The sequence below is a fragment of the Carassius gibelio genome, chromosome A6 (genome assembly GCF_023724105.1).
Source record: "Carassius gibelio isolate Cgi1373 ecotype wild population from Czech Republic chromosome A6, carGib1.2-hapl.c, whole genome shotgun sequence".
Classification (NCBI taxonomy): domain Eukaryota; kingdom Metazoa; phylum Chordata; class Actinopteri; order Cypriniformes; family Cyprinidae; genus Carassius; species Carassius gibelio.
Window position 1 is genome coordinate 19,311,777 of NC_068376.1, and position 17,112 is coordinate 19,328,888.

A 17,112-nucleotide genomic window follows, 5' to 3' on the forward strand; every position below is an offset into this window, starting at 1 on the left:
TAGTATAATGACGTCTTATATGTCAGATCTATTTTGATTTTAAAACTATAATTTCTCAGTTTATAACCCCTTTAAAATGATCATATGTATAATATAATTTATTTTTAGGAAGTCCACAAAATTGCTGAACAAATAATTATTTTATAAAAATAAAAAAACTTTATTTTATTTATATTTTATATATTTCTACTGGTACACTATCAAGGCTATCAGCAGAAGTGTGCTGTTGTATATGTGCACATATTAATGGAAACAAATAAGCCTTAACAAAAATACACATGCAGTAAAATCTCTCCAGTTTCAAGAAAGTAAAAGTAAGTTTACGGCTGCTGTTTTCGAGTGAAAACATGTTGGTGTCGTAATGACAGATGAATGACAGCAAACCACTGTTGTCTCTCACTCAAGCACATACAAACACTTAAACGTGACCACACATACACACACACTGACACACACACACAGAGATAGTGCTGTAGAGGTTAGAGTCTGGGTTGTGTTTGCTAGGATCTGGTTAGCCTTCACATTCTGTTTTTTTAGTCCAATGTTACCTATGCTCTGATGACATGGTCAACATGCCAGGACTATGAGTAATGATTATTTCTCACTCACTCTCTTATTCCCTCAAAAAACCCACCAAGTTCAACCATACTATCATATCGGGATTCACAATATATGATGAAAGTATTGGTTATCAGCCAGTTTTAGTGATCGATTATTTGTCATTATATATAGTCAATATAATATTTAGTCAGCTGATATAAGATACCTTTTTGACAACTAGTATAAAATGTATGTTTATTTAGTAAAATAATAATAATAATAATAATAATAATAGTGCACAAAATAATGTTATTTTTTCTTGCCTTACTTCCAAATACTGCAAGAAAAGTCATAATTCTCTCTCTCTACATAGCTCTTCTTATCCAGAAAGTTAAAATAACTCTAGCTTCTATTTTGGAAGAGCTGTTTCTATCTTCTCTTGTCTGCCAGATGAGCTGAGGATTGTGTGAGCACTTGTAAGGCATGATGTGGACTACTATTTGTCAAGTGTTCTAAGTGTAGGTGCAGTCTCCCCTATCTCTCACACCTCTACAGGGACAGGTTATTTCCACTAATCGAGACACGAGACAAGGGCTGGCGTGAGATCGTATCAGTATGTCCATTCCTCCATGAAACATTTCTTGAGGTTACATTCTAACAGAAAACCCACTACTTATATTAAGACAAGCTAGTTTGGGGTCAGTAATGTTTTAAAATATTTTTGACAGAAGTCTCTATTTCTCTAATTCTTTAAAATGCAGTAAGTATAATGTCATATAATGTGAAATATTATTAGAATTTAAAATAAAAGTATTCTATTTAAATGTCACAATTGATTGATTTAATGTGTCCTTGTTTAAAAAAAATAAATAAAAAAAAATAATAATAATAATACTGTCCCCAAAATTTAAGCAGTATAGTGTATATGGAAATGTATATGTATATGCAAACAAAAATGTATATGCAAAATACCTTTATGACCCAGAGTTCATAATTTAAAAACTGGTACCCTTTCAGTTCATAAATGTGGATTTGAAATGAATCGGCAATGTCCCACACGAAGCTGAACTAGAATTTGACAGTAATGACAGTAAGAAACTTTCAAACAAGCAGTTGTCGAGCCAACATTCATATATTGTCTTGACAAACTTTGATTCATACTCAGTTTACTTGCAAGCAGTTGTATCTAACTATCATCTTGTTACCTGAATTATTAACTGACGCTCTGTTTGCGAGTGATTTCTCTTAATTTCAGGGATGGGAAAATGACAAAGAAAAAAGGAGAAAAAAAATCCCACCTATGATTAAAATGACACTTAAGGTTCTACATGGACTAAAGAAGAAACACAGATGGTGTTTCCGCAATGCAGAAAGCATGAAGCCTACCCACAGAGAACATATAAGCCTAAAAAACATGTAAATCAGCTGTTTATGACAGTTGATAAACAAAGTTATAGACAGGTGTCAGAGAAAGGCCTATCGTATTTCCCTTTCTTCTCTTGAGGTTTCAGACTCCCTACTGGCTCTGGGAATCTTGGGCTTCAAGTCCCACCAGCACCCTCTCATTAAACCCTTCCCCTCATCGGTCTACAGATTCATGTCATGCCAATCAAGCAGCACGGCAAGGATCAGAGTTATTATCAAGTTAGCAAAGGAAAAGCAGGGTGCCTCTTTTCAATACCTTGCCACTGGATGATCGAGAGGGGGAAGAGCAGCCTCACTCCTCTTCTTTATTGATTTTTCTTGCTTTATATAAAGAATCTACATTCATGTCTTGCCTTTATCCATTTTATAACTTCCTGTCTACACAGATTTTTTTTTTTTTAAGTACAATACTCCTTTGTGGCAGTGCACCAAGTGGTTTTAACAATGTGCAAAGAAAAAGGGTTTGGTTTCAACGGACTGTTGCAATTTATAATTTGTATTACCTTTCTAATGCCTGGCCATTAATAAAACATCTTCCCCCCTCCCCTTCCTCCTTCTCCTGTAGTTTTGTTCCCCGTCACCATGTTTTTTCCCCTCTAGTTTTTTGTGCCTGTTTCCCCTCGAGAGTTGCAGCTGCCTTCGATGTTCTGCGAATCTCCATGTTTTCTTTTCTTGAAAACACGGCAGCGGTGGAATAATTGAATCCCACGGATGAAGCCAGAGGATTCAGAGCACCACAGTTAGTACAGCGTGCTGTTTAATATGTCGATCTGGTACTAAAAGGCTTCCTTTCAAATACTTGAACAGTGAGGTGTGAAGCTAACCTCTGACTGAGAGGAAACATGCAGTCAGACCTTCTCTAATGAAGCATGGCCTCACTGTAGCTTTTTATGGACAATTTTTATATTTTCATTTTAATGAAATGTGAAATTTTAATGTTAATGAGTAGTTGTTTCAACCTATTACCATTGACTGTTGTTTTAATCCCACTAAAATATACATTTCAATAAAAAAAAAAAAAGCATAACTTACAATTATTTTCATGAAACTCAAACTGAACACTCAAAAACTCTAAATAACTTTAAAGTAGACGATGATACTTCAGCGTGTCAAAAGAACAAAATAAATAAATAAATGTAAAAAAATTATAAATTTGGACTATTTATCATGCAAAACTTTTGTACAGTTTCGAAAGACTTTGAATAACACAAGCTGTTTAAACTGCCATCTACTTTCCTTTCATGGAAAAAAAGCAGTTCAGTCATTCTGCTAAACTTCTCATTTTTTGTGTTTCACAGAAGAAAATAATATGGGACTGCACATAATGAAAATGAGTAAGGGGTCATGCATTTTTCAACTTTTAAAAAACATTAGGTTCCTGTTCCACTGCCCTACATCTTGCATGTTTAAGTGCACAACTGCATTCTGTGTCAATGGCCCTTAAGTGATTGAAAATGTTTTTTGCAGTGGTTAAAGTAAGTAAGTAAGTAGTTTCCAACCTTTTGATCTAAGTACCAGGAGTCAAACAGAGTAGTACTGACATCTGGCCATTTCATTACTTGAAGTAAAATGCCGCTGCTGGTGTGAAAAAGTACAATCTTTCCAACTGTAGGCTGGGGGCAAAACACAAAGTCTCTAAAATCTCTGCTTGATAGAAGAATAGCCCCAAAACTACTCAAATAAGGGGCATATTTCCAGTTCAGAGGAAGGCAAAGACACACATAGAAAAGCTGTCTGAAACTGTGAGATACAAAAACACTAAAATAAAAAAGTAACACAGACAGAAAGGAACAGAAGCACTCTGAACAGCCAATAAGATAACAGCATTTTTCTGAGCACCAATTTGTAAAATACTGTACAGTCACTAATTTCCAGCCACTTATGTAATAGACACTGATGAATCAAGATTACTGCTATTGCAGGACTAAAACAGTTCCTTTTGTTTCCATTCCAAGTTTGCAATTGATGTCTTCATCTGTATTTTGTCGTATTTCATCTCTTTAAAAAAATGATGTAGATGAAGTATGCTGATGAGAGCACGTCTGTCATGCTCTATTAGTTATGTTTTGCTTAAAACATCAAAGTTTTGATCTTAACAAATGCTTAAAATATTAAAAAGACTTGATGCATGATGCATTTCCCCCTTCAACTTCATTTGTCTTCTTCAGATGTGTGCAACAAGTTCAGTCAAACTGATAGCGGAGAGCTTAAAACGAACAAAACTTGTTCTATGCTGTCCTCAAGGCTCAAAAGAACTGTGAATTATGCTTTGCATAGATTATTTTTGGCCTAGCTTCTTCAAGAAGAGGTGAAAATGGCTTTACCTTCTGAGAAATATCTCATCTCAAGCTGCGCTGGCCAGAAATCTCACCCTTGTTATCTTAGTCTCTGTTTCTGTGTTATTGCATCCTGTTAGTTTTGGAAAATGCTTCAATATAGGCCTAGGTGTAAATCTAAACTGAAAAACAACATCACACACACTGAGAAATGCCGAGCAGTGTCGGCATCAGGTTTAATGTCTGTATCACTCAATGACTTCAAGCTGACTGATACAGAAAACAGTATTCAAACCCATGGACACACTTCCAAACACAGATGTTAAAGCTGAGTGGACAAACTCTGGCAGAGAGCCACACACTCTTACTTGCTTACAGAACCCCTTTGGCATGGTCTCTGATAAGGAAAATGGACAATCAATTAAGAGAGAATTGGGGCTTATTTTGTAATATAAGAATATAAGGCACAAGACTTAACTGTCCCTCTTCATTAATTTAATGCATTCTAGCTGATTATACTGACCCCAAGCGTCAAATGTAATCCTCAGTGGTAGGTGCAGGCAGTGCCTAATAATAATAAAATTATTAATATTAATATTATACAACAGTGCAATTACAATACGAATAATTGCTTTTAAATGTTAAACAATAGGACTTTATTTCGGCAGAAATACACAGGGAAACTTTTCTTCTGAAATACTTCTCTTTTGTTGACAACAGTTATTATAAAGCTTTTTCATTCCAAACTTGGGAAGATGTTTGGTGCATGTTACATTTTCAAATGCACGTTATATGTGACTCGAACTCATAGCGCTTGCAAAGATTGAGTTTACTACAACAGCATTTACTACAAACAATGAAATTATTTTAAACAAATGGACTGCACTTTATTTTGAAAAACACAGCACATCAGATCACATTAGAATTTGATAATCACACTAAACCATTTCATGTTCTAAGGCATTGTTAGAATTAATAAAAAGTTGCCAGCCAACTGGCGAGTAACACTTTGACTTTTACTTATATTTGGCATTTGGTGAATGTGAATTTTAGGCCCTGGTTACAGGTGTTTACCTACACTTATTATGGTAAAACTGGACTACAAGCACTGACATGGGCACCAGTGACTCACAGTCAGTCTGTTATTGTATGCATCTCAGCACACCATGAAACTGTTGCTAATTGCTTTCATATTACGAAGTATCCAGGCAATCTTGGTGTCCGTCCAAGACCACCTTCAAGATGAGAAATACTGTGAGTCATGCATGCAACTTCCACTTTGAGGAGAGAACGAGAAACTACAAGCATATTCATGGTTAGTGCTTTTTTTTATGCGTGCATGTGTGTGTGTGTGGGGGGGGGGGATAATAGACTCAGATTCAAAGCGTTGACAGCAGTAAAAATTGAGAGGGTATTTTATTGCCTTCTGAGGATGGATTAATGTCATAATCTTGGTGAAAGATTCAGTGACCTGCTTCAAGTGTAATATACACTACCGGAGCAGAGTGTTTTCATTTCTTCACAAACCTTAGGGAGCTCCTGTCTAGATATTTTTAGTCAATAGGAAGAAGAGAAAAAAGATTTCTAACTTCCCTTCTTATGATCTTAGTCTTACAAGTGTATGTTTACTCAGCATAGAGTAGCAATCCAAAAACTTCAACAGAAAATTATTTATTCCAACACTTGTAGTGCCTTGACTCAATTTAGTCTGTGACCTAAACATAAGGTCATTAGCAACCAATCATATTCCATTACCATAAAAAATTAAAGGATTTGTTTTCAAGGAAATTAAAAGAACAGTTTAACCGTTTCTATTGGAATACAAAAAGAGAACCTTTTGTCAAAGGCTGCGCTCACTAAGACAAGCATGCTTTCACTGCCAGAGCATGAGTCTCACACTTCTTCACTCGTGGATCACCGTTTTTAATGAAGGCAGTCCTCCTCACTCTGCTCTCTTGTTTTCTCTCTCCTCTAGCTTGATTTCCTTTGGCACATCTGAGAAGGAACCCGCCGTAGATGACTCCATGCATGGTTTCCAATGCTAAAGAGTGGGTGTGTTCCAGCGAAGAGCCCGAAACCCCATCTCTGATGCAGTCAAAACGGACCAGCATGGACAGCGAGCTCATCCGCGTTCTATCTAAGGCTGTGGAGGATCTCGGCCTGGCTTGGCCAGTCTTAAATGGTCAGTCTACTCTGACTGGTGTGCAGCACGGAGCATGGACCCATCCTCTGTTGATGTGTCCCACGTGCTAACCATTCTACAAGAGGTGCACACCTTCCATGCTCGAAGTGTATTCGCCATCGAGGCGAATCACTCTCATGTAGCTGGCCAATCAGTCAGTAGAAACGACTTAGTCGTTAAAGGGGTCATATGATGTGATTTAAAATATTCTTTTCTCTTTGGAGTGTTACAAGCTCTTGGTGCATAAAGAAGATATGTAAAGTTGCAAAGACTAAAGTCTCTAATCCAAATAGATATTCTTTATCAAAGTTAAGACTCTTCCGCGCCCCCCTAAAATGGCTCACATAATATATATATATATATATGGGGCCCTTCCTCTGAGCCATTCCAATTGGCTGACTTAAAACCACCCTCTTTTAAGCTCTGGCATCGGTCAAGCAAGTGGGTGACCTGCAAGTACTGACAGTCAGTGCTTCCTGACTTGAGGTTGAGCCTAACCACTGTAGAGGTGTCCTCAAACTGACACACGGCTATGTGCTGAAAAAGTGCTCTCCACTTTGTTAGATTACAAGTTTTCACCCTTCTAGCACTCCCCAAGTAGAAGGTGAGCAGTATCCCAGTCTACTATGCCGGATGTCGGCTCTTAGAGTGTATGAGTTTCCAAGCAAACCATACCATTACCAGAACATGACGTGTAAACTCTGCTGATCTCTGATTGGCTAGAGAGAACTGTCACTACCTGCATCACTGAACTTGCGATACAAACACAATAGAACTGCTAGATTTAAATCAGCACAGCCAGCAAAGGATTGAACGCAACTGTTCTTAACCTTTTTTAACATCCAAAAAATGGCTGTTTCCTTGTCTGTTGAGTACAGACGTTCTTCTCGTTGATAGCAGAGGAGAGGATCCAGCAGATCCACACATAAGAAAGCTACAAAATTTCAAATGAAGCACATTTCACTACAAGAAGTAACTGCAGTTGAAGAAACTGGAAATTAAAGCTGCAGTCTGTAATTTTTGACGCTATAGCGGTAAATAAACAGACCTGCTTGCGTCTTGCGGAAGAACATTGTAGCCTGAACTACTTTTCTCTGTTTATGTCTATGAAGAATCACAAAGCTACTGCGTTACTCCGCCGCGGTAGGCTACCTCTACCCCTGAAGCAATCTAAAATAGTCTGAATATAAACACTTATTATAGGTGTACCCTAGTGATTCAGGACAGGCTAAAAATGGATTCATGGTGTACTCGCTTATTATATACATTTTGTAAATTTTGAACACAAAAAAAGTTACGGACCACAGCTCTGATTGGTTGTTTCTTACTGGGAGCAGTGTATTTCTGCAAATGGCAATAGGACCACTGGGAGGAGCCAGAGGAGCTTGATTTTTTCACAGATTATCTGTCTCATATTCTACTGTCAAGACATAATGACAGGTTTAACAAATATGTAAAAAATACATTTTTACAAAAGTTACCTACTGCAGCTTTAAAAGATCTATAGCTATCGAGCACTTTCATTTCTAATATTTTTTCCCACTGGATTGTTGAAGGAAAATACTAACAATAGACTTGTCTTAGCAGTCTCAGTGTTTGGACGTGCTATAAAACAGAAATGAATCAGAAAAATGTGCCTCCCATTTGAAATCAGCAGTCCAGCGATGCATGTCAGAAATAATAACTCAAAATGTCGGTAATAGGCTTGTTCATCCCATTAAGTGGAGCCAAATGTCATGCCAGGCCACAGATCCTGCTGAAGTTTTACTAATTTAATTATACAACAGAGCAACATACATGTAAATGCATGTCCGTATCAGTTTCAATAAATAGCTTCAGGCCCATTTAATATGGAAATATTGTGCAAAATAGCTGTGAATGTTTGAATAGGTGTTTCTCAAAATGTTGAGTCTGGGTGGAATGATCACACACCTCGGAATAATCCACACACTTTTATTTGTTACCTTTTAATTTTGTGTCCAACTATCTATACAGTATAATAAAAATAAACGTAGCAATGAGATGGAAGGAAAGGCACAAAGAACGTTTAGTAAACATGTTTGATTGATTCAAATGACACAAACTGACCTGTACTGATGTAAAATTAGCAGAATAATGAAAGCTTATACTTTCCTAGCTTCTGCTTTACTTCTGCCCCATTCACTTGACCTCATTCTTCTGTTTGGTTAAATAACTCATCTGCCAGTTTCCTAGTCCAGTAAATCTCTTTTGTTGTGAAGTGGGCGGTTTATCTAAAACCAGTCAGACTCACTCCTGCTTCCTCTCTCTTCATTTCTTTGAGCCAGTGGACTTTGCGTTTTCCACTTGTTGAAGTCAAAGTTTGCAGAAATAAAAGACTGATCAATCAAGCCAGTTAATCAGAAAATATTTGGCCATTTTTGAGGTAAACAATGAACAGTGAAAAAAAAATGTCCATGTATAATGCACAATTAAGAAAGCGAATATATAAATACTCTGTAAATAGAATATGTAAACACATATGTAAATATAATATGTTCATTTAATTTAATTTTTGTTTGTCAATTTGTTTTTACGTTTTTTAAGCCACCCTGCACTCTACGCATTATCATCAAGAAATAAAATGATATGACATAAAATAAGATAATATAATATAATATAATTCAGCTATACATTTTTCATTTGCATGAATTGAAATAAATAAAATTTTAATCATAAACTTAAATTAAATTTAAACCTGAATAATGTCTATGTCACAGAGAAACATGGCTTTGCCTCAAAATGCAGAAAACAATATAAAGTAGTGCTGGTTTTGAAAAACATCCAAAAGGAAATGAAATAACTGTTAACGTGGAAATATGAAAGAGCTAGTTAAAACAGGTTAACTAAATTTTCCCTCAGTGCCATTTAAGATTTTGATCTGCTTCTGGGATATTCCACTGGGACTGGAGAAGACATTCCTGTTGAATACAATTTCCATCTAAGTGAGCCTTGATGAGATTCCTCTCTGCCACAGGCAAACACACAGCGAAGCCACATGAGTGGTGATGTATTTCATAAACATGAATGATACATGTAGGCTACAGTACACTGTAGTTTGTCAGAGACTACGGTCAGTGCTTGTGCCAGCCTTACTATTATAAGACTTTTGTGTTTCTGAAGATATCTGCTTCTGGGTGATTCACAGATCCTATGGGGTCAGACTTTTAGAGCAGTTAAGACAGCAAAGGCTTCCTAAGTTTTCCACTGTGTACACATAGCTGGGCAGAGGTCTCATAGGCCTCTGTGGCCTGTTTGGCGTCCAATCACAAAGCATTGTATGGAAATTAAGCTTTTTATTTCAGGATTCCATGGTTGGTGTGGCCGGGTAAGTCATTTCTGCTTTGCCACAGAGTAAGAGAGCTGTCTGCATAAAAGAGTTAAAATGGAAGAGACAACAAGTGAACCGAAGGAAAAAGAGATCTGGAGTTAATGGAGGAATACACATAGCCAACAACTGAACTAACAGCTCCTCTTAAGAAAAGGTAATTTTTTTAATGTGTCCGACTGAAAAAATAGGATTTTTATTGAATATTGATGGAAATTTTAAAAACAACTAGGAGTTTAGTTTTCCTGTAGCGCCATTTTATGTTTTGTGTGTGTGTGTTATGAAATAGAATTATGATATATATATATATATATATATATATATATATAATATTTAAGTAAATGCTTAATCCAAATAATTACTCCATTTGTTATTTAAATAAATAAAGAAAATTCTATTAAATTTGAGACTTCAGGTATTTCAAAACGCAACCAACTTTTGTTTTGTCTTAAGAATTTGAATATTATTCTGTTTTTAGTAAATGAACATCATGGAGCTACATTCCTTCACTTCAACAACTCAGATTTTCTCTACTGGCCTCTAACAAAGCTTACCAACATATAATAGTCCTTTGGATTTTGTCCTGAAGTAAACGGGCAAACAGTAACTTGTGTTTAATTGTGAACCACTGGCATTGACAAGCATACAAAAAACAGAGCCTAAACAAACCAACATTTATTTAAAAGCTCTTTGTTTGACTGCAGCCTGTGGGTAAATGACCGTAGTGAGCTGGGTATTGTAATCCCCAACTACAACACAACAATTTACAATGCTTAAGAGCTGCTGTCAGCAGATAATATTATTTTAACACAAGCTTCACTAAAAAAGATGCTTACAAAAAGAGTGGAACTCTTAAAACAAGACAGCAAGGACCTTTCTGATTCATTTTATTTAGCATGTGAAGCATTATTGTGGCTGGAGTCAGCTTTTTAAACTTAAATCACTTTTAACAGAGCTAATCATCACAGTCTTGAGCATTTTAACCTACAGGATCTACATTTCTAGCTACTTACAGTAATTACCAAACAACAAAGAATCAAAAGTACTTAAAACATACTTAAAAAGCTTATTGGATCTCCTAAAGAGCTAAACAATGTATTTAATTAGATCAGAGGAAGAATGGCAAAAGATTTAGGCATGTTTGAATATTGCAAATTAATCCAAAATTAATAATCCGGTTATGAACTGAATGCTGCAATAGGGACATGTTATGCTAACATTGTGCAGTGTCTAAAAAAAAACATAATATTTTATCTCCTGAGATCTGACTTGCACAGTTTTAACACTCCCGGTGTGTACATAAACACATAAACACACATGTACACATTGCATGAACTGAAAATGCAGTTAGTATGATACTTCTCCCACTTGGGCCACTAACAGTGCAAGGAGCATTCAATCATCTCATTAAAAAAAAAAAAAAAAAAGATCACCTCGGCTCAAAGAAAACCCAATAGCTAGCTGGTGTCAGTTGATTTAAATTTTTCAGGACACAAATGGTTGATTTTAATGTCCAAAGAGTATCAACGATGAAAAAAATAAGTTCAAATACTATTCCACTGATTCAAAGGGACCCATAGTCAGATTTAAAATGTAACGCTCCAATAAAAACATTTAAAAGAACAATTTTGAGAAAGTGACAAATTGTAATTCCTCGTTCCATTTAGAACAGCTTTTGCAGACATCAGAACTCATGCCAGGGCTGAGCTGTCAATCAGCCTGAAAACGGTCAACTAGTCCTCAGTGTTCAAGTCAAAGAAGTGCTAGGTACAGTGTAGCAAAAAACAGCATTTAAAAAGACTCAATTAGACTGAAATCTCATAGGGAAACCACTGCCAAAGAATCCTTTACAAATGATTTAATCAGCTATGAGTACTGTATGTGGGTGCATGAGTATAGCAGTATTTTCAACACCCAAAAGATGTTTTTCAAAGAAAGCCAAGCTTAGTAACATCCACTTCCATCACTCAATGTACTACTGCAATTTCAGAGACAGATTTTGACTACTAGGCCACATTATTTAGTCAAAAACAAAAAACTAAATCCAAGACTGACATCGAGACCAAGTCATGAATGTACAAAGCGCTCCTCAGAGATAGAAACCAGATATTGTCAAGACCAGCACTGTGTGGAGGAAAAGAGAGAAATCTCCCAGAGGACTGATACTTTGCACATATATTTTCATTTTTAAAGCAAATATCAATCTCCGACTGAACAGTCAGTAAAGGTTAGGTATTTATGAGCTCACTGGGAATGTGGCAGGTACAAAGGCCCAACTGTGGGCGGCAAGAAATTGACCAGTCTTTATGCATTGAGTGTTAGTTAATACAGCGTAAACAGGCTTCAGAGCTTTACTTTCTGACACATTTACAGCTAAAATTAAAAAGCCATGTTTCATCATGTCCTCTAAGAAGAGAAATGTAGCGTATCCTGGCACATTACATAGGGCAGGCAAGGGAAAATAATTATTTGATAAGAGATGGCAGACGTCTGATCACTTAGATAATCATGGCAGCTCATTTCCTATTTTATTCACTGCAGACCTTTTGGCCTGTGATGTATATTTCCATTAGCATTTTTCAGGCCAAAGACCAGAGAGACGAAGGTTGAGAATGGTGAAAACTTATCCAAATATATCCACAAACCGAGATTACTAAATAATGACAAAATTAAACAAATGTGATATTGTTGCCAGATGCTGGTATCCAGTATTTGGATGATGAAAAATGAAAACAATAAATAAATATGAAAAAAGGTGATTGGATCTGTCCAATTGTATGAATAAATATAACTGAGTTAACTAAGCAAACTTCCACCTAGTCTATTACAATATTCTATTCACAATATTACAATATTCTTATGTCCCTCCATAATTTTTTATCAAGATAACAAGATCCTGATTTCCCCATCCATTTGGGGTGAAAATAAAATAATAAATAAAGGCATGTAACATGAAATAAATGTTTATAACATAAAAAAAACAATGCAACAATGTTTCAAAAAGCAGGTTGCAAAAACAAGAACAACGATGTTAAATCGTTCTGATGTCACTGAAGCTGAATAATGAAACTGAATGGCTATAAACTCAGTCTATTAACCAGTTACTCCATCACAAACCAAAACAGAGAGACACAGACTAAGATCTTGAATCAAACCATCACTAAAGACAAGTGAAAATACACAGATCATTCTCTGAGCTCATATTTAAGACCTAAACATCCAGCTCTGACAGGAGACTAAGCAAAAGATAGGGTAAGAGAGAACAATTACTCAAAGTGTTAAAACTGCTGGAAGGCTATATACTTCTGCCCCCATTCTGTTTAATAAACAAGACAAGCCAAGTTTTTAATCCAGCCAACATTCCGAATTAAGTCATAAAGGATAAAATGCAACTTCTTGTGTTTGACACCTCCGATTTAAAGATTTATAACTCTGCAGAAACAGCAGAGAAAAAAACTACAACTTGTGATATAATACACACAAGAATCTCACATTAAACTGAGATTTATAAAGTCATACCAACAAAACGCGAACAGTTCACAAGAGTTGCGTGAGTTTCACAACTGGAACTTGTGGTTGGATGAGCATTCCATGAACATCGATGAATGTTTTGTTTTTGAGACTTGATGTTTGAGTACTACTGTACACTTGAAGACCAGATTAAACCAATGAGTTTTACTACGACGAGTCAAATCCTCCCTCGTAGGCTTCTTGTTGAAGAGAAAGTTGCTTTAGTGGCAACATCCAGTCTGGCAGTATAATGCACTGATAGAGTTCCACCCCAGTGATTTATAATCTACCAACTATTATTAAAACCAAAGACTGGATCGCGAAAGCCTTCTGTTTCCATTTTGCCCACCACTCTCAAAAATATGACACAGCCAGATATGTGTAGTGTAGTTGTAGTGTCTATAAAACTCCATCTGAAAAGGTTTAAATTTTGGTGCAAAATATCCACGGATACTATCTAAAACAGATGGGAAAACTCTACTGCATTTATATCGACAAGGTGAAGTAAGCCACATATTGACAAAAAACTCATCCATCAGCTAAAAGGGCAAACTGACTCTAAACCAAAACATAAAATGTGACCCTGGGCCACAAAACCAGTATTAAGAGTCGATTTTCCCCAAATTGAGATTTAAACATACTGTTATGTTGTATAAATGTTATACATACTGTTTACTATACACTCTTTCCATTGATGTATGGTTTATTAGGATCGGACAATATTTGGCCGAGATACAACTATTTGAAAATCTGGAATCTGAGGGTGCAAAAAAATCTAAATACTGAGAAAATTGCCTTTGAATTTGTCCAAATGAATTCTTAGCAATGCATATTACTAATCAAGAATTAAGTTTTGATATATTTACGGCAGAAAATGTACAAAATATCTTCATTGAACATGATCGTTACTCAATATCCTAATGATATTTGGCATAAAAAAATCTCCAATTTTGACCCATACAATGTTTTTTTGTTTTTTTTTGGCTATTGCTACAAATATACCCCAGAGATTTAAGACTGGTTTTGTAGTCCAATGTTACAAATGGTGTTCATGTCTTCCATCTTAAAGTACAGACATCCCAGCACAATGCCGGAAAAGTGGGGAATCAGGAAAGAAATCTATCCAAACCACAGCTCCAATGGTTTTAGTCAGTTATAAATGAGGAGCAATTGTTAACATTCCCCTCTGACAAATCAATTCAGAACACTTTGCATGTCATGGACTACAGACACTCTATAACATTAAAGTCATAGTATCAGAGATAGATTACTTGATTTGCTAGCAGGTTGTTGCTTTGTCAGTAAAATTTGTCAAACATGTCGATGTAGTATAATACTGTAGTATAATGTAACTGAAGCTCACAATTCAACTGAAATATTTAAAGTAAAATGGTTAGTTTGCTTATTTAAAAAAATGTCTTCAAAAGTTATAAGAATATATGAAGTTGACATAAATATGAATGTAATAAAATAATGTAATATGTAATATTAACATTATATATATATATATATATATATATATATATATATATATATATATATATATATATATATATATACTGTATATATATATAATTTTTTTTTTTCTTGGAATAATCCTGACCAGAATATCTCAAATACAGTAGATCTGTATTATCAATGCAATGATAGTAAACTGATCAGATAATGCACAACACTGAGCCTTAAATTTAAATATGAAATACTGCCTTTGTACATCTATCTGGATATCTGTAAAAAAAAAAAAAAAAAAAAAAAAATATATATATATATATATATATATATATATATATATATATATATATATATATATATATATATATAGTTTTTTTTTTTTTAGATGTATATTTGTTAGAATTGTAATATGACCTGTAATTAAACCCGTTTATTTTAAAGTGTTCATGTATGGATACACTGATAATTATAAATTTCATGTCCTCTATAATTATTTTGCAAAGCTGCCTGTACTTACAAACTGTTACCAGCAATCCATAATAGTAACATTTACTCATGTAACATATACAGTACACTCAAAAATATATGTTGCTCAAAAGTGTACAGCTACATACATACATAAGTCAGTCTTTAGTATTTATACCAATGTCCCTTTAATAGGGTATTCTACAGTCTTTGTTTACACTCATGTCTCATCCTTGTAAACTAGGAATAATGAAAAGCTCATAGAAGATAATGTACCTTTTAAAGCCTTTGCTCAGTATAATTGGATGCTATCTTATGTCAAAGTGCTATTCTAAGGCAAATGAAGCAGCTCAGACCATACAAAGAGACTCCAGCTGAGAACTTAAGACTATTTCTCTCTCAATCAGTGAAAGAGCTATACTGTCATTCCAATGACACAAAAACTGTTTAGACAGCCCTTTGGCAACATAATTCAATAGCTAAAAAAAAAAAATCCTGGGGACTACTGAATGAAATGACACCTCTAACTAGTTGTTCAACATGAAGTTTGAGTAAAGTACATATATCGTATCTTAAATATCAACAAAATGTCACTTTACATAACAGTGTACATATTACAGCCACTATACAAAAACAAGTTTTAATTTACTTATTCTGAATATTGTACATTTATGATCCCACATGAAAAAATACTATAGTAATTTATAGTAAATAAGTGCTTGAACTGATCTGTGGTAATTCTATAGCCTAGTTGCTGTGGTAATATAACAGCTATAGTAATATAAACAAATCCCTTTACCCTATACTGTACTAAGCTTTCTACAACTATAGAGTATATTATACTACAATAAAGTACAGTTTACTGTAGCAATACCTTGAGTATACTACAGTATGTATTACAGTTTATCAGTTCACTACAGTTACTACTACAGTATGCAGGATTCATTAACAAAGTATCCTACAGAGTAGCCTAATACACTTTATTATAGTACGGTTCAAAAACACTATAGTATTTACAAGTGGGATGTAATGTGGGCATTGCACTGTAATTTGAGACAATGTTTCCACAAATTATTTCTAATAATAACATAAATATTTTCGACTGCTCAGTAGACAGATGAGGCTCAATTTAAATAAATATAATTCCGTAAGTCGATAATGAACACAGTGTTGTAATTGCATGACTTGGATCGCCTACCGCAGTTGACTACGAGCAGCACGATGATCAGTGTGAAGTTGCGCTGGCACCCGTGCGGCTCTTTCACTGTTCCTCTGCGCATTTCTTCTGCCTCTGAGCGCTCTTACATCCAGCGCAAGTTCTTCTCGCAGGTCAGTGTTATAGCTGAAGAATGCAGAGCTTTTTGGGGCTTTACTAATCCTCGGGTGTCCGCAGAGGTGTAATGTTGTAGGCGGAAGGTCCTCTGCTCTGCTCTCTCCTTCTCTTGCTCCTGTTTGGAGTTCGACTTTCTTCAGTCCTCTCAAGAAGAAGTTTCCACAAAGTCTCAGGACATGTGCTGCTTAGCGCTGAACGGTGTGTTTGGCGCCACCTGCTGTTTCAAGACAGGACATAAATGTGTGGAAATTGCCTTATTTTATTTTATTTATTTATTTTACAGAAAACACGTAAGAAAATCAATCACTAGTGCATTATTTGCTAACTATTTTGGAGTAACTCAGTTCCCCAGCTCCCACATCATATTGTTAGTCCCAAAATGCCTATTCAGCCTAAACACTATCTCTATTCTTTTGTCACAGCCAGAACCCCCAAAACTATAGCAAGAAATCCCTCTGAATCACAGTCTTTTATAACACTGGACAATAACTATACTGCCTTGTTCAGCAATTCATTTCAAAATTCTTGAAAAGTATGTTTGTAGTCCCAACACAAATTAATTGCCCTCCACTGCACAATGTTT

The 17,112-nt window shown here is 35.4% G+C and overlaps 1 protein-coding gene across 1 annotated transcript in view; it reads right to left on the reverse strand.

Moving 5' to 3' along the window:
- Positions 1-16,727, reverse strand: part of LOC128015624 (inactive tyrosine-protein kinase transmembrane receptor ROR1-like) — a 100,851-nt gene extending 84,124 nt beyond the window's left edge. The window contains exon 1 of the mRNA XM_052599636.1: positions 16,395-16,727. Within this exon, the coding sequence (XP_052455596.1) occupies positions 16,395-16,476 (82 nt within the window). The 5' untranslated portion in view covers positions 16,477-16,727. The remainder of the gene's footprint in view (positions 1-16,394) is intronic.
- Between the last annotated feature and the right edge of the window lie 385 nt (positions 16,728-17,112).